General features: G+C 40.0%; 2 protein-coding genes across 9 annotated transcripts in view; one reads left to right on the top strand and one right to left on the bottom strand.

Annotated features, from left to right (window-relative positions):
• Nucleotides 1–18798, top strand: part of LOC134812151 (uncharacterized) — a 75352-nt gene that overhangs the window by 37363 nt on the left and 19191 nt on the right. For all 8 annotated transcript variants that reach the window (XM_063819389.1, XM_063819391.1, XM_063819390.1 and 5 more), the window contains one exon: nt 16513–16651. In XM_063819389.1, coding sequence (XP_063675459.1) covers nt 16513–16651 — 139 coding nt within the window. The remainder of the gene's footprint in view (nt 1–16512; nt 16652–18798) is intronic.
• Nucleotides 13376–15981, bottom strand: LOC134812337 (glutathione hydrolase 1 proenzyme-like). Its single transcript, XM_063819727.1, has 3 exons — nt 15930–15981; nt 14839–15470; nt 13376–14581 (listed from the first exon to the last, which is right to left on the bottom strand). Exons 1-3 carry the CDS (start codon nt 15979–15981, stop codon nt 13523–13525), a joined length of 1743 nt encoding a protein of 580 aa, XP_063675797.1. The 3' UTR covers nt 13376–13522.

Below are 18798 nucleotides of genomic sequence, written 5' to 3'. Positions count from 1 at the left end.
CCACATTAGAGCACAGAGGTCAAGGAAATATAACATGAAAAAAAGTAGAACACGAAATGAAAGTATTGAGTAAAATAAGAGTAACTAATGTTATGTATATTGTAAACGGTAATAGTACTTAATGTACGTAAAGTTAAGTCGTGATAAAGGAATGTTAATGTTATGCTGTAATAATATATAATATACCATAATCAATGTAAACTCATAGTTGGATAACAATGCGATTAAAATAAACATGCTGCTAAGATATCATAGTAGGCATACAAATACGATTCGTTTATTTGCCCAATTCCTGTAAACAAGATGCACACGTCACACACTTTCATCAAATGTTTCTTGTTACATTTTGCTAGTCCAAATTTCTCGCATCTAGTTGTGGGCTTAGAGAGCCCGTTTATTTGGGTTCTCTTTGCCCCACTAGTAAGGCCTTTCGTGAAAATGTCTCGTTTACAGTCGTTTTTCCAGTTTTCAAGGGCATTTTTATGCCTAAAATGAGCGCTTAGCTCCATCAGATGATTGTACTAAGTGCATCAGGCGCTTCTCGCAAGAGCGTAAAAAATGAGGTCTGACCTAATAACTTAGCAACCTGGAAGTCTGTAGACTTTAAAACCATCCTCTACCCCACTCAATGTCGTGATTTTGACTATTTTTATGCCCAAGATGAGCACTTAGCTCCCATCAGAAGCTGAGATATCTTGTATTGTGATAAGTATATTAATTGCGACTCACGAGAGTGTAAAATGAGGTTTTGACCCAATAACTCAACAACCTGAAGTCTATAAACTTTGAAACCTTGCTTTACCCCACTCAATGTGATGATTCTGGCCATTTTTATTCCTAACATGAGCGCTTAACTCCCACCAGAAACTGAGATATCTTGTGAAATGTGATAAGTACATTAATTGGAACTCGCGAAGAGGAAAATTACGTTTTGACCTAATAACTCAACAATCTGAAGTCTGTAGACTTTAAAACCATGCTTTACTGCACTTAATGTGATGATTTTTACTATGTTTATGCCTAAGATGAGCGCTTAGCGCCCATCAGAAGCTGATATATCTTGTGATAAGTACATTAATTGCGCCTCGTGAGAGCGTGATAGCGTAAAATTACGTTTTGACCTAATAACTCAACAATCTGAAATCTGTAGACTTTAAAACTATACTCTGCCCCAGTCAATGCGATGATTCTGACCATTTTTATGCCCAAGATGAGTGCCTAACTCCAATCAGAAGCTGAGATATCCTGAAATAAGTGTGATAATTGTTACTCGCGAGACCGCAAAAGGGTGTGGTCATATAACTCATCATCCTTAAATGTGAGGACTTTGAAACCATGTTCTACCCCCCTAAATGTGATGATTCTCGCTATTGTCATACCCAAGTTGATCTCCTTTCTCCGATCAGAAGTGGAGATATGTGGGTTTAGTGTTCACGAAAAGGGAGTGGTCAATTGCTCAAAACTGCCCCATATTCAGAAAGTCTACCAAGCCAAATTTGTTTCTAATGGATCCCTTGAGTCGGTCCAGGTCTCAAATTCCGGGCGGAAGATGTTTCTACGGGAATATTCTCAGATCCATTACTATTGGCCGTACCACATACACGCACTCGCAGATATTTACTATTATCAACAACAATTTCAAAGTGGATGACATAATTGGTTTTGATACGGACTACTGAGTGTAATCTATACTAGTCAACTGCTGCCAAACTCCCAGTAATTTGATCAAATTACATGAATTGCTATTTCATATTTGCTATTTTGCTTCCTTAGTAAATAAGTACTCAGTACGGGACATTAGGTCATTATCAGAAGTAAATTGATGATGATACAACTTCCAGGGAAGATTGAATAATGAATTCAATTACGCTTCCTTTGATGTTGTAGGATAAATTTGCCACACAGTAGTTTTAAGGTCCATTTTTGTGACTAACATCAATCAAATTAGCTGTAATTAGTTATCTGAAAATTTTACAACGTACATTTTTAGATCAACTTGTTCAGAATTTTCAAAAACTAAGCTACCTGAAAAACCAACCAAAAATATTTTATACACAATGTTCTGTGGAGCTGGACAGGTGGTCGCGGACTTTTTCAAGACACACTAGGCTAAATACTGTTAAGGCTATTAGTATTAGATACGTTTTAGATACGGATAAAAAAAGCTGGTAACTTGTTGCACTGATCTGTAGTTCAACTTGAACTAGTATCTAAAAATCAGGTTTCTTTTCTTTCAAATATTAAAAATCAATCGCCATAAGAATCGATTCGAGTACTTAATAAGCAAACGAGTAGAAATTTCAGAGCCTTCAATTAGCTGAATCTGTAAAACAAATGAGATTTGAAACATCTATGAACGATGAGTTAGAGACTATGTTAACGCACCATCGTTTAAACTGCAGTTTTTGTTTGACTATTTTCTGCTTAATTCTCATGTTGGTCGCCATAGACTCTGACATTATGCTGGGTTTTCATGCGGTCAAATTTTTATAATAGATACGCTCATTTTATATACACATTCATTTTACTTTTACACGTTTGTTAGTTTTCTCATTCGACTAAGATAAAGTGCATACACAAGAGCTATATGTAAAGACTAAAGAATGGAGGCGGTCAAAACTTGGCTTATGTATTACGTAAACTGTCCCCTAATTACCTAGGGACCCCAGGCTATAATGAATAGAGAGTCGGCGGAATGATAGGCTGAGCGCCGCCCAGTAAGTCTCCTATTACTCTAATATAGGCGCAGTAAATGTTTGTTGGTTCACTGAACAAACATTCACTGCGACTGAACCGTTCAGTATTCCCCGTATATTTATAAGGCGGTTTATGGGATGAGAGATAGCTATTGTAAAGTACTGGAGCGCGTTTTAAAGAAGGATTGGTTTAAATAAGCCAGATTCATTGTGGCTATAAATATTAAATAAGGTTCCATTACTCGTTAGTCCAATTAAATGGTAACTGATTATGTCATAAAGATGACAAAAATTAGCACGGTAACATTTTTGCACGCTATTATCGGATTAATGATTAATTGCAACAATTAAAAAATAATTAGAAACTAGCTGTACTGATGATGAGTTGGGACAGTGGTCACTTTAAAGTATGAAGTAACAGCCACGTATCAGTAGTCATTATCTCATGGAACACAGTGTGTTAGAAACTAATTGCACGTTTTAGTTTATTCCGTAATTAGGATAGAAGTAGACCTATGACATGCGTCACGAATTTTAGGTTTTTGTTTTAAGTTTACTTAAATGATAAGTTTAAGGGTCTTTAATCATGTAGGCAATTATTTCCACATTCCTGCTACCCGCTATTTAACGGCAGAAAATCTTTCAGTTACGTCCAGTCACTGGTAACTGAGAGCCTTTCAGTTACAACTAATATTATAAAGGAGAAACTAATATCTTTCAGTTACCAGTCACTCTTTTAAGAGTGACAGTCTTCATTAACTAGAGTGAAAATGAAATGAAAATAGTTGGGAAGAAAAGAAAACACACAACATACAAAACTAATTAAAGTTCGACTCCGAAACTCTGCAGTGGTACCAGCCATATAAGTAGTCTAGTACTATACATCAGATATTTAATATTCGACAGGTTCAAGTTCCAACTCCTGCTTAGTCTTCACTAACAACTAATATTATGAAGGAGCAACTAATATCTTAGCGACTCTGTGAGTATGTTTTTTGGATTAGTCTAATGATAACACTTAAATATTATATTTTTCCGTTCTTTGACATCAGCAACCAATATCTTCATGTCGATCGTTGGTAAAAGAGCTTTTACTATTATCGGTAAGAAGATGACCTAATAACACGATTTAAAGAGTTAAAGGTTCCATCTAGACTGGCCTTTCATCGCTAAGATATAAGTTGCTCCTTCATAATATTAGTTGTTTGATAAAATTGATAGTTTAACAAAACAAATACAGGATTTATGTCCTATGGAAGGTTCTAGAAAAATGAAAGATCATATTATTCAATTCAGTCTACTATCGAGTACTAAAATAGTAATCTGAGTGCAATGTGATTTGGGATTCCACAATGCTGCCCACCCTTTTGGAACCAGATATGGACTATACTGTTAAAGAAAAGGAGATAATTCATTAAATAATATTTTAAAAACTCAAAGTCGAAACCAGCTAATATAACTTGGTGAACACATTACATATAATTATACTGCACATAAAAATTAAAATAACAAATTTATCTGCGTTTTATGGAATGTAAGTGGAAACACTTTAATTCTTTGTGACCACATGGCGTAGTGAAAAGATGACAATAATGGGGAAGTGATTCACATAGCCATGTGTTGACCATTCTTAAAGGACCAGTTAACTGAAAAAAAAGTTATCCTCATATTTTGACAGATTGTGACAAATAGCAAACTAAGGGCACTATCCGTCGCGGAGTAGAGTCCGCGGCGGAGCCAGCGGACTCCGAGCGGACTCCGGCGGTGCTCCGCCAAAATGTATTTACACTGGACTCGAGTACATTTAATTTTGGCGGACTCCGAGCGGAGCCGAGCGGACTTTAAAGTCCGCCGCGGACTCCGAGCGGCTCGGCGGCGGCTCGGCGGAGTGTCCGCCGCGGACTAAGCCACTAGGCGGACTCCGGTCCACCGCGGACTCCGGCGGAGTGCTTGGCGGACTCCGCCGGACCTCTCCGCCAGACTTGAATCCGGCGGAGTCCGGCGGAGCTTGGACTCCGCTCGGAGTCCGCCGGACTCCAACAGAGTCCACTGACTTCCGACCTCCGACTTCCGACCCTCGGCTAAATTTGTCACGTGACATACAACATAGCCAATAGCATTTTGCGATATTGTGGTCAGATGAAAAGGTCGCTAGTGATAAACCTTAACCATTACCCTCACAATGTCAATAGTGTACAACTCTAGTCCTAACTTTGACCCTATAATGTATAAACGTTGACCCTAACCCTCCGGCTCCACCAAACCGCCAGCAGCGAAATATCAATGTCATTGACTGGTCACGTGACCAAAACAATTTTTGTCATATTATCTCTTATAGGGAAGCGTTTTTAGTTTTACCCTACACGTTGCATGTGGCGTCATTCGGCCGGATCCCAGCAAGCAAAAATACGTCGACCATCACAGGACGACGCCAGCCAGCACTCTCTACGCTCTTCGAGCTCCGATCGTCCTGTGACGAAGTAAGGACGAAGCCTGAGGTCCTCAGGTAACATCGACCACCGATTGAAAATTCAGAGATTTTTTGACATAAAGGTCAAATGTAAAACTAAAATCTTGATGTTAATTGATTGACGACGCGACGTCAATTTTTGAGCACAGCGCGAGCGCATGCGGAAAAGGACCGCGTAGCTAGTCAAGATGTTGATAAATATTTGGCTTGTGGCGCGATGTGTTGCTCTAAGTCTAACTATAGCCCTCTCGCTTGCAGTTACTGGGCCGCGCTCAGCCTGTCATTCCGCCTAATCTCTATTAACAACATTAAAGCCTGGGGTCCTCAGGTAAGCTTGCAGTAGCGCGCGACCGCCGGAGGCGGAAATGACCTGGTTAGCTAGGTAAACGCGATGTGCCTTGTAGGATGAAATCCTACTAGCTGACGCCACTCGCAGCTGTGCTGCTCGCTGTACGTCAGCGATCGAAATTTATACGCGTATCACCCGTTAAGATGTGCCACACAATTTTTCTCCAAAAAGGTATAACAAATTTGGTATTGTGAAAATTCTCACAGTCTCTAGAAAACAGTGGTACAAAATTTTTTTAAATCCAAGCAACTTTATTTTTATCGTGCACCCCCTATAAGAAGAAACCTAGCCAGAGTGGAAGTCGGCGCCCTCATTAAATTTTTGGAGAAAATCGCTCGCGCTCGCCAAAATTTGTTGGACCAGGACGATGTCCTAGCCTGGCAGTTCATTGCGCGTCGCAACGAGCTTCGTTGTTCGTCGACGTGCGACGAGCAACGAGAAAAATTGCGTGGCGCGTCGGGTGGCACATCTTAACGGGTGATACGCGTATAAATTTCGATCGCTGACGTACAGCGAACATCACAGCTGCGAGTGGCGTCAGCTAGTAGGATTTCATCCTACAATGCAAGGCACATCGCGTTCATCTAGCTAACCAGGTGCTTTCGCGCCGCTGCGGGCGCGCTTGTTCCACAAGTCATTTCCGGCGGTCGCACGCTACTGCAAGCGAGAGGGCTATACTTAGAGCAACACATCGCGCCACAAGCCAAATATTTATCAACATCTTGACTAGCTACGCGGTCCTTTTCCGCATGCGCTCGCGCTGTGCTCAAAAATTGACGTCGTCAATCAATCAACATCAAGATTTTAGTTTTACATTTGACCTTTATGTCAAAAAATCTTTGAATTTTCAATCGGTGGTCGATGTTACCTGAGGACCTCAGGCTTCGTCCTTACTTCGTCACAGGACGATCGGAGCTCGAAGAGCGTAGAGAGTGCTGGCTGGCGTCATCCTGTGATGGTCGACGTATTTTTGCTTGCTGGGATCCGGCCGAATGACGCCACATGCAACGTGTAGGGTTACCTGAGGACCCCAGGCTTTATTAATGTTGGTAAACGAATAGAGATTAGGCGGAATGACAGGCTGAGCGCGGCCCAGTAACGTGTAGGGTAAAACTAAAAACGCTTCCCTATATGAGATAATATGACAAAAATTGTTTTGGTCACGTGACCAGTCAATGACATTGATATTTCGCTGCGGACGGTTTGGTGGAGGGTTAGGGTCAACGTTTATACATTATATGGTCAAAGTTAGGACTAGAGTTGTACACTATTGACATTGTGTTGGTAATGGTTAAGGTTTATCACTAGCGACCTTTTCATCTGACCACAATATTGCAAAATGCTATGTTGTATGTCACGTGACAAATTTAGCCGAGGGTCGGAAGTCGGAGGTCGGAAGTCAGTGGACTCTGTTGGAGTCCGGCGGACTTCGAGCGGAGTCCGCCGAGCTGGCGGACTCCGCCAAGCTCCGCCGGACTCCGCCGGATTCAAGTCTGGCGGAGAGGTCCGGCGGAGTCCGCCAAGCACTCCGCCGGAGTCCGCGGCGGACCGGAGTCCGCCTAGTGGCTTAGTCCGCGGCGGACACTCCGCCGAGCCGCCGCGGAGCCGCTCGGAGTCCGCGGCGGACTTTAAAGTCCGCTCGGAGTCCGCTCGGCTCCGCTCGGAGTCCGCCAAAATGTACTCGAGTCCAGTGTAAATACATTTTGGCGGAGCACCGCCGGAGTCCGCTCGGAGTCCGGTGGCTCCGCCGCGGATTCTACTCCGCGACGGATAGTGCCAAACTAAGCAACGAGTCGAAATTCCTAAATCTCTAACTGCTCTCTAACGCGTGTAAATAGCGTTTGTATTATTTTGGCGATGACGTCATAAAGTCCCTTGCGCGCGCAGAAGAGCTCGTGAGACTGTATTTTACAGGTAGAAAATGGACATAATACAATCTTTTCCCCCGAATAACTCGAAATGTAAGTAATTTAGGGTACATGTTGCTTCATAAGTTGTATATAAACATGGCCATTCTGCACAATTTGCACACATTCTAAAACCTTTAGGGCTTCATAGCCCAATTTACCAGATACCCATAGTTTTGCATGATTTCTGGAACCGAAAATCAGTTTTTCGCCAATAACTGAAAAAGTAAGCACTTTAAGGCATATGTTTGTTCGTAAGTCATATATTAATATGCTAATCACGGTTCTTTTGCACTCTGTCTAAAGACTCTATCACGATCCTATCGAAAATGGGCTCAGCACCACGCCCAAAATGATTTTTGGCGAATTTATCGAAAAGTAAGGATTTTAGGCCATGTGTTGCTCAATAACTCCTAAATAAACATGCATATGCGGCTTCCTTTAAGCCTATTTTGAAGTCTCTACGACCTTCAGAAGCAAGGGGTCGGTTATGTTATTGGGTCAATATGGGCGTGGCCCTCCTGGGTTTTCTCCACGGTAAAAAAAATGTCTCCAAACGAAAATCGTTTATTCATAACTTCGGGAAGGTTTGTGCAAAGTTTCGTGAGTATTTGAACATTTGCAGGTTCATTTCCATAAATGTCCATAAATGACTGGACTACACAACTTTAGAGTTAACTTTAGAGAAACTCATAAGTCATTTATCTCAAATTAAGCTGTTAGTGTCCATGATCAACCTGTGGCGACAATGTTTTACGTGAAATGTAAAAATCAGGAGTAATATAAAAAGTGTATTTTTAGATTAAAGTGCTAGCTCATAGTTTTAGAATTGTATAGATTAACGTTGGTCGTTTAGCCATCTAACAATCGATCGTGCCGTAATATATGGCCAGAGAATAATAGGGTCTTGGAAATTCTATAGTTGTTCAGTGGGTCGATTGACTGAACACGTTTGCACTTGGTATTAAAACTTACCAGTAGTTTATTTATGTTATGTACCGATGATAATGCAATTAGGATAACAACTAGGTAAGCCGTAAGTCTAATTCAAAACACACCTCACACCGTACACTCCAATCAGTATTACTATTTGGTAGACCGGGTAATTTGGCGGGAATTCTGTTCCCACGGCACTGTTCTGATAGAAGCTACTTCTATTAATGGTCCCAGAGGAACGGCCGTAAAGTAGCCAGACTTCTTGTCTCTTGTACTGGCTGACACATGCGGATTAAAGTTAGAAATTTCGCTATGCTATAAATATAATTGCTCTCGGAATTGGACAAACTCCTACTTATCTGGATCCTTTCTAAATTCGTTAGAGTTTCATGGACTGGGGAAAAATAATCGGTACAGTCTCCCTGCTTGTGTAATTAAGCAATGAAAATAATCCAAAATTATCACATATGACATAAGTTGTAATAGCAGAAACTTTCTAATTCTAACCGTACATTCACCCGCCACTGTTCAAGAACCTATATGAATATCACTGTTTTAAATCATGACGTGAGCACTGTACATCCAATCAGCTATTCCTTTAGTTAGGATGATAGCCAAAACTATAAGGATTTTGGAGAACTAGGGTAATAGTCATAATTCTAAAATTTGAGTGAGTTACACGTGTTTTATTGACGATGATAAACATTTGCAATGTATTAAACGCTATGCAAGCGCGCACTGAGGGACTTTATGACGTCACGAGGCCACAGCTTATTATTGCAATAACACGCGTTACACGTACGCTAGAGAGTTGGTTCTTTCGGCGATACGATTCTTTACCAGTTTGTCACAGCTGATTTAAATCTTAGCCAAATTGGAGACTACAAATTTTTCAGTTAACTGGTCCTTTAATGGCCCGGCGCGCGCTACTTCGTAGCACTTGCCATCGGGCCAATAATAATATTTCGAGAAGAAAGCGGCGCGCACTACTTCGAAGAAATTTAGACGAGTAACATCCGTCATAGCCATGTGTATACGCGTACTGCGTGACGCGCTTGTTTCACAAGTAGAATATTTGCCGCCTTCGGCGGTCGCGCGCTACTGCAAGCGAGAGGGCTCTGGTTAGACTTAGAGCAAGGGAAGTGATAAGATTACAACGGAATCAGTAATTAACGAGACCATACACTAACAACTAATCTTTTATTACGCTCAAAACTGGAACACCCACATTACGCGAATCGTAGCACGCTTTGTTTCCAGAAGTTTTCTCAACTCGCTCAAAATACATCGATCTACATCTTCAATCTTACGTTGATTTCATGCCGCTCACAAACCTCTATATTTATAACGCCATGGAAAAAGCGAGCGACCGATTTCATTCTCGGTATCAATTCATTTTGCATGATCGGCTTGCCGACCAGTAAAACGGAGCTGTAAGTTGGTCGTAGAGAAGAACGGAGGTCATATTGCGAATTTTCTGTAGATTTATTGTTGTTTATTTTTGTGTGCATATCTTAAATAAAGTTATCCTTTCGCAACAGTTATGTTTTACTATTCATTTTCTGCCAGGAATTCTTAGAGCCTTAGAATATAATTCCTGAGGCTCAGGTAGCACGCTTCAAACATGGCATGGGGTACGTAATATCAGATTTACACAGTGGGATCATTTTCAGTCTTTTACACCATTACAGATTTATTATGAGTATAATGATCCTATAAGTCTTTCTATTTGTAACTATGCTTCATTCTTAAAGAAACTTTCTATTTCTGATATTAAATCTATTTTAGGTAGTCCATGCGATTGTCACTCCTCCCCTTTCAATTATCCTCCTCATGGACATGTAGTTACTGGTAATTTAGATATTGTTGATAATGTTGAACTTAGGGAAGTACTTTCCTACGGTTGTAAATACAGAATTCCCACATTTAAATCTCCAGATGAGATATATATGTCAGTTACCGAAGCTGTCGATAAATTTATAAAATCAAAAAGTAGAAAGTACTGTCAAAAAGAAGTAAAGTTCAGCGATTGGAAGGAAAACGTGTTATCAATAGTTTCCAATCGTATTGAATATTACAAGAAAAACTTTCCTGAAACATTTGAAATAAAAGAAAACACACTGGAAAAAGATGATGTTAAAAGAAGTCTTAAATTGCTGAAAAGTAAATACATTATTTGTAGTATCGACAAAGCTTCTGGTAATTTTTCATTTATTTGTAAAAAGTGTTATGTAAAAACTCTTGTCAATGAAATGGGTTTTGATCCTAATACTCTAGAATGTATAGGTAATGATACATATAAACCCTGTAGCGAAGACGAGACTCATTATGTCAATAAAATATCTGAGAGTCTAAAGGAGAGATTTAATGTACAAGTTGAAGATAAAAACTTGCGACTAGCACGCATCTTCTGGAACCCTAAGCTTCATAAGAACCCTTACAAGGCGAGGTTCATTGCAGGTGCCCGTTTTTGCGTTACGAAACAACTTAACGTCCAAGTTAACTGTTGTCTGAAACTTTTGAGGAAATACTTCAAGAAATACTGCGAGGCAATCTACAACAACAGCGGTATAAACATGTTTTGGAGCATAGATTCCTCAAGTGAATTCCTTGAAGCTATCAAAAATAGCGATGTTTCTAATATACAAGTATATGATTTTACTACTCTTTATACCAGATTAGACTTGATTGAAGTAGAGAATATGATTAATGAAGTTGTTGATTTAATATTTTCAGACCGTAATAGATATATTTGTATTTCTAAAAGAGACAGTAATACATGTTTCTTTTCCAATAAAACCTATGATTCTCATGCCTGCTTTAGTCAAGATGACCTAAAAGAGGCTGTTAAATTTATTATTTATAACACTTATGTCGTCTTCGGTGGGATTGTATTCATACAAACCAAGGGTATTCCTATGGGTGGAAATTCAAGTTCTCCTATAGCTGATCTCACTGTTGGCAAAAAGGAATTTAATTATATGAAACGTTTACTTCAGGAAAAGAAAATGGGATTAGCAAAGATATTATCCAATAATAAACGATATGTTGACGATTTATCTATTATTAACTACCTTTACTTTCATAAATTGATTAAAGATATTTATCCTAATTCATTGGAGATGGAGCGAGCTGGTTCCAATAATAAAATCATTAACTACCTTGATTTAAATATTAATATTTCCACAGAAGGACTAGAAATATCAGTGTATAACAAAACTGATGATTTTAATTTTCATGTTGTATCCCTTACATTTCCTCACAGTAACATCCCAACCGAGGTTGGCTACAACGTTTTTTCAAGTCAAGTTATTAGATATGGTAATGTTTGCATTAGATTGGATATCTTTACCTCCCATCTTCACAAAATATTCAAAATTCTAATTGATAGAGGATATAGCCGTGATAGACTGATTAGAGGCATTAAACGTTGTCTGAGGAAATATGATAACGTTTTCAGGAAGTTCGGTATTCTAGATGACCATAACATTATTAAAGAACTCCCCTGATATCTTTTGATTTATTGAAACACGGGTACTAACTCTGCTAAACTGAACAAATTCTGAAACTTAGGTGAATAAGTGTACAACGTGCTAAACCGAAGTTCAGACTGACCAGTGAAAATGGGCGAGCGTACCAAGTGTCATTTTAATTAGAAGTTTTAGTCAGTGATTTATTATTGAAGCTTGTAATTACATTATCTAATGCTCCTATAAATACTTTAATTAAGTGTTTGTTCCGTTATTCTTTTTCCTTCCTCTTTTCCTTGTCATCCCCTTTAGTTTTAAGATTCTTGCTATAAATGGCTACAGCTAACACTATTAATGCTAAGTACCAAACAACAAGTGGGAGGTGGATCGTTGGTATACCATTAAATCGATTTAACACCGCAATTCCAGTCGCAAGCCTGGGACCACTACTAGCATAGTCACAACATCTACAAAGCTGCCATATAGCCTGACTGACAATTTTCTCGACTGACTGACAATGTTTCTTCTTTTTCCCCATTTAGAATACAAAGATTAGTACATTTTAGCTTATGATTAATATTATATTTTTACCTATAGTTCACCTAGATTTAAGTAATATTAAAAAAAAACTCAAAGTCGAAACCAGCTAATATAACATGGTCGTCGCCACAAATTTTGTAACAATAGTAACAGTAATGTATGTCACGTGTTCAATATGAGCCAATCATGTGCCGACTGAGTGATATAGGGGATAGGAATTAGGAAGTGACCTCAGAGCTGATACAGTCTTTGTTTTACTAACACTATATTGCAGTGGAAATTATTAAAGTGTAGTGACAGTGTGGATCAATAATACTGTTCAGGTTTTATGTCATCTGCTCGCGAGCTGTATCACCAGCCCTACCGGGCACAAAAATAAAGTGTAACTCTTATCCTGTCTCCGGGCTACATCGGTACTGGTCAAATTTCATACGGGCTATATCAGCGGGCTGTAACAGCGGGCTGAGCAATAGCAGGCCTTTTAACTAGCGGGCTGGTCCGGCCGACTCTACGGCGTAAGACTCTACGGCGGGTTAATTAGGGTTAGGGTTAGAATTAGGGTTAGGGTTAGGGTAAGGGTTATGGTTATGGTTAGGGTTAGGGTTAAGGTTAGGGTTAGGGTTAGGGTTAGGGTTATAGAGTCTCACGCAGTAGTCTTACGGCTACGCCGTAGAGTCCCGGGCCCATATTGAAAGTAACATTTTTGTTAGCTACGATCCCGGCTTAATCCCGGCCGCGGTCTTATTCCGGCCCCGGTCTTATTCCGGTCCCGGTCTTATTCCCGGTCCCGACACTTTTTCCAGTCCCAGGCCCGTCCAAAAAAGCAGTCCCGGCCGATCCCTGGGCTCACACCCACTGTAATCGACGAAAGTTCACAAAAGTGAAAAGACCGGGACCGGGATTCTGGCTTACAAAAAACCCAATTTGGGTTTTGGTAAAAAGTAATCTATTGCAATATGAAAACACTTGGTGTCTGGTATGTTCGCAAATAATCAGTATACAGTAAATGCAAATTCAATTCAGTCTTGAATCGTTGGGGTCTCAAACGATAGAATGTTCAAATTTTACGGCTGGACCTAAGCATGAATTGTCTAGTCGATGAATTTAACTACACTATAAACCGAAATTCACTTGACATTGATTTCACGCCGGTGTTAATTTGGCCAACGCCGCTGCCGATCACTTGAAAGCTTGAACCACGGTAGACAATATTCACGCTTAGATGCCACTACCCGTCCAGACCCTCCTTTTCTTGGATCACCACTAGCCTCAGTCTTCCCTCTTCTTAAACTAGAAACACTGTTGACGCACGACATGATCCCTTTGTGCTCTACCATGTTATAGCCCATCTTCCTCAGCTCCTCTACTAGCGTTGTATCAAATCCTAGTTCATACTTGGTAGCCATTGTAAGCTTATCGTGCAACCTTTTAGCGTGTAGACTTTCTTCGAGGTCCATGTCCCAGTCCAGAATGTTTATGATAGACTGAACGGTACTTGTTATTATTCTAGACCCACCTTCGCCTCCAGTAGTAAAAGTTCTGCCGTCCTCATCTAAAATGATTGACGGAGACGCGGATGACATAGGCCGTTTCCCAGGAACAATAAAATTTTCAGGAGCAGCTGGGAACCCATACGAGTTGACAGCTCCAAGGGTCGCGAAATCATTCATTTGACTGTTCATAATGAATCCGTCATCAGTCATGATTCGAGATCCAAAAAATTTGTTGACAGAGGAAGTACAGGACACGGCACTTCCGTCCGGTCCCAAAACGGAAACATGCGTGGTGTGGGTCCCGGCAATGTTCTCATATAGAGGTTCACCTTGCATGTACCGATCCACATTTTCGTAAGGCCCTTTGAACTGGTTTTTGTTCTTATCCGCGTGGTCTTTAAGGATCTCCTCAGCCCAAGTTCCGTTTTGAATCTTTTCCAACAGCGACTTTGTCCTTTCTGAAAATTCTGGGTCCCCTGTCTGGCCCCTAACTGCATACCCAAATCTAAAGGCCTCGATAATTTGGCTCCATGCTCGAGCGTCCCGGGAAGTTAAGTTACAGTTATCAAGAAGTTGAAGAACGATTGAAAGGATATGACCCGAGGCAGGAGGTGGCACTGACAAAATATTTTTAGACCTGTATTGGAATTGGAGAGGTTCTTGGAGGAGGACTTTGTACTCTGCTAGATCTTCCATCGTCATTATTCCTCCCCTTGCTCTCTGAAATAATAATAAGATTGAATGCTTTCCAGTTTCTCGTAAATATGACTGATAATTAATGAGAATCACTGATAAAAGAACCCTAAAGATCTAGTGCCAACCCAATTTACCATCACCTGATCCCACTAATGTAATTTGAAAGGCCAAACACAAAGCACTATATTATGACCTCAAATTATTCAAAATACAGAAAAATACAAAATTCACGTTCATTTGAAAAAAAATGAACATTTTTTTGCATAATCTGATTAATTTACCGTGGCCTTAACAATGTTCCTGGCAATTTTTCCTTCATAGAAAGCTTTAGTTCCATGATTAGAAATAAGTTGGAGGGTAGTAGCTAATTTATCATTTCGGTACGTGTCATCTTCTCTCAAATAACTTTCTTGATCGTAAGGATTTTTGAAGAAGGTAATCCTTGCGTTTTTATCTTTTATCAGATGCCGTTTCATGATGGAAAGCGCATAGGCCATATGCTTTGAAACTGGAAAGGTTTCGTTCAGCAGAGCTATTGTTGGAGCAAACAGGTCAGCCCAGTTTAGTTTTCCAAAAAGTGTATGAGCTTTCCAATATCCCGCCAGTGATCCTGGAACTCCACTTGCCATTCCACTGTTTAGGGACAGGGAACTTGTAATGTCATCACCTACAAACATTTCAGGGGTGGATGCTTTCGGTGCCACCTCCCTGAAGTTAATAACTTCGTCCTGGTTCCTAGTGTGGACGATCATGAAGCCCCCTCCTCCGATACCATTAGACTGAGGCTGCACTGCTCCTAGACAAATTAGGACTGAGATAGCAGAGTCCACAGCACTGCCGCCCCTGCTTAGGGTATCAGACCCTATTTTTGTACATATGTCGTTATCTGACGCTACTGCCATAGAGGAATGACCTGAAATTGTATTTGTGGGGTGAACAATTATTTCTCACGATTAACAATGAAATGAGAAGAAAATGAATTGGTTTTTAGTCACCCTGTAGTGATGTGAAAATTTAAATCTTTACAAAAAATCCTTTGTTAACTCACCAGAGAATTCACACGACCCTTCATCAGCGATCTGTCTCTCTCGATTTATACTATCAAACTTAATTATATTTGGTATCACCATCCATGCTGACTGAATAAGATAAACAGATTTTATTAATACGAATAAATGCGTTAATTCAGTTCAATTAAACAGAAATTTCGGTATTAAAAAAATACAATTTTAATTTAAAGTTTCAGTGCGATAATAAATGCAAGTCATTGTATTGAAATGCTGTAAAAACAATATTATTTCTGTTACCTGGAAGACAATCATGAAAAGGCCAAAGAGTGCAGCCACTTTTAAAAGATTACAATATGAATTACTGGTGCCTTTGATCCTGCCATCAGCGTATTCCAGCCCGCTGTCCCAGCACATCTTGTATTTATAGTATACAAGATGTGTATAGTATCCACTTACTGAGCTGCAAAACATTTTTTGATTATGATAAGTCTCAAAATGTGATTTTTCTTTGCAATATAATCGCAGTGAATATGTGGAAAATGAACAAATAATTTACAAGTGTTAAACCCTTTTTGTGCTTACAAGAGTCAGAGTACAGGTCACACAAACAAACAAAAAATCAAACACGATGAGTTAACTGTTAAGATACCCCATGAGTTAAGTACGTGTATGTTTAATAAAAGAGAATTATTATATTGGCTAATAGGGCAAACAGCGACCACCGCTTGAGAGCCGGTTAAGAGCCGTTTAAGAGCCGTTTAAGAACCGCTTAAGAGCCGCTTAAGAACCGTTTAAGAACCGGCTAGGAACCGGCTAAGAACCGCTTAAGAACCGGTTAAGAACCGGTTAAGAACCGGTTAAGAGCCGGTTTAGAGCCGGTCAAGAGCCAGTGTATTTTAAGCCGCCGACCGGTAAAATTATATTTATAACCCAGAAAATTTCCAGGTTTTTTTGTAGCATAGCGGCGTTCTCAGAGAGAGTACTGGCAAGGTGGATGATCCTACCTGGAGGAGCTCTGACACAGAAGGAAACTATCGAGAAAGCTGACTTTACTAATCTTACTTGGAAACTAGAAGGAGTTGACGTAAGTTCTAAATCTAAGTCCTAATTTGCTGCATGTAATGAGAATGCAGAAACTTCTAGTTCTATTTATGATATCGAGAAATTCACAAAAATCGAGCGATGACTGAAAGGTAACGTTTTTGTCGTGAACTTAAGTCATATTGCTCGTGCGCGGCACCCGACTACCATGAGCCTGCATGGTAGTCGGGTGCCTCGCGTAGTCGGGTGCCGCTTAGTCGGGTGCCGTGCGCTGCGCACGAGCGATGTGACTTATCGCTGTTGACCGGGCCGAGCGATAAATAGCTATTTATCGCTCGTGTGCGTCGTCACTTCAAGCACAGTTGCGCGTCGTATCGTACTCGATGCTAGCCAAAGAGCTTTAATACTTTGGTTTTGGCGTGTTACATCTAAGGTTAAGTTTACCGGCCTTAATTTTTCCTGATAAAAATTTACAAACATTCCAAAGTTACTCCATGGATAATCATAAAGTATATTTGATTGGAAGTCTACAAACACTCAGTCCACAATACTTACCACAAACCACACAAATTTTGGGCTGCTCACGAGAAGAGTTTCCAAGGTACCAAACACATGGACATGTCTTCAAAGGATTTTCAGAAATGAGCAATCAGGAAGAACCAAAAATCAGTAGGAGAAAAAATTTATGATCGAGAGAGAAGCAGGACAGTTGAAGAGAATTTAAGAACTGAAATCAGTAGGAGAAAAAATTTATGATCGAGAGAGAAGCAGGACAGTTGCAGAGAATTTAAGAACTGAGAGACCAGACAGAATCAAAAGTCGGCAGGAGGGATAAGTTACAGAGACAAAAGAAATATTTTCAAACAACTAAATATCTTCGGCTTAATGTAATATTTGTCGCTTAAACTCACAGACCAGGCAGAAATAGTAGACAATCAAAACTGGTTGACCAGGCAGCATTAAACGTCGACAGGGGAGAGACGTTATCGAAAGAAGAGAAGAAGAGAGTAAGAACATAGAGAAAGGGGACTCACATTTGTTATGACAATTATAATCATCTTTGAAAGTTTCAAGACCATTGGGTTATTATTAATGGACTTATTGTAAAAATGAGATAATTGCCCATTTTGGCAGTGAAACAAAACCACCAACCAGGTTTAAACATGTCCTTTAATATAATGTGAGATTCAGTCTAGCATAAATAAGGCTGTGGAGTAGGGTTGCCAACCGATATTATATATACGAGACTACAAAACCCGTTGGAGCTCAGTGTGCAGTATATGTTGGAGAGATATGACCGGATAACTGATGCAGTGCACGGAATTTTAGATAACTTGGAGCTAGGCAATCTAAAGCTGGATACAGGAGAGACTGGGTTAGCTAAAGACATAACCAACTCCAAGACTCTCGCACTGTTCAAGAATGTAACTGAGTTTTTGTGTAAAAGAGAAAGCATGCTCGCTCAAGCAGAAGTCATTATTTAGTTTATTGACAGTCAGTTCGGGAAAATGGGTCAAACTTAATCCTTGTCATGTCCACCTGTAGATTCCACCAGGATCTCGAATTTATAACGTTCATTAGTACAATAGTATAGTGACACTCGAAAACCATGAACTTTATTTGTCGAACTTTAGTACGTAAATCGTCCGATAGTTAGTGAGAAGAGGAGCAATTTGGTTTACAATAGCTCTAAGCTATCAAAATAAGCCCGAAGTGATTCGACTTCGAATGAAATCTCCTGGAAATCCATACATCACGGCCGTGAATCAAGATAGGATTTCTATCGTGGGAATAGCTACCAGAGGTATGGAACTATGATCATTACTCATTATTAGAAACTCCAGCACCGGTCATATACGGTGGTTTTACATTTACGAGCCGAATAGCTCCTAGACACCTATTGACAACCTGACAGGGTGGCTCAGTCAAGTTTGAACTGTGACACGTCCAAATTCCACGGTAAATTGGGGTTTTAATGTAGTAACCGAATTCATTATAAATAACATTTATGTCATGATAATCAATATGCCCATCAGACAGGGACAAAAGGAAATCGCGGCATGTACGGAATCGCGAATTTTCCCATTATTTGCGACAGATTTTATGTATAGTTTAATATACCGCGAAATGTAATTCGCGGTATCGCGATTTTTGGCCAAAATTACCGCGAAATCCTTTTGTCCCTGCCAT

Source organism: Bolinopsis microptera, chromosome 3 (assembly GCF_026151205.1).
Source record: "Bolinopsis microptera isolate Bmic1 chromosome 3, MBARI_Bmic_1.0, whole genome shotgun sequence".
Lineage (NCBI taxonomy): Eukaryota > Metazoa > Ctenophora > Tentaculata > Lobata > Bolinopsidae > Bolinopsis > Bolinopsis microptera.
Note: the sequence above shows the minus strand (reverse complement) of the source record. Positions and strands in the feature narration are given on the sequence as shown.

Coding starts and splice junctions, on each gene's coding strand:
- LOC134812337 (XM_063819727.1), bottom strand. CDS start 15,981: ATGTGCTGGGACAGCGGGCTGGAATACGCTGATGGCAGGATCAAAGGC. Junction 15,471..15,929: donor TGGCAGGATCAAAGGCACCA/GTAATTCATATT, acceptor ATACAATTTCAG/GTCATTCCTCTATGGCAGTA. Junction 14,582..14,838: donor GGAACATTGTTAAGGCCACG/GTAAATTAATCA, acceptor TTATTATTTCAG/AGAGCAAGGGGAGGAATAAT.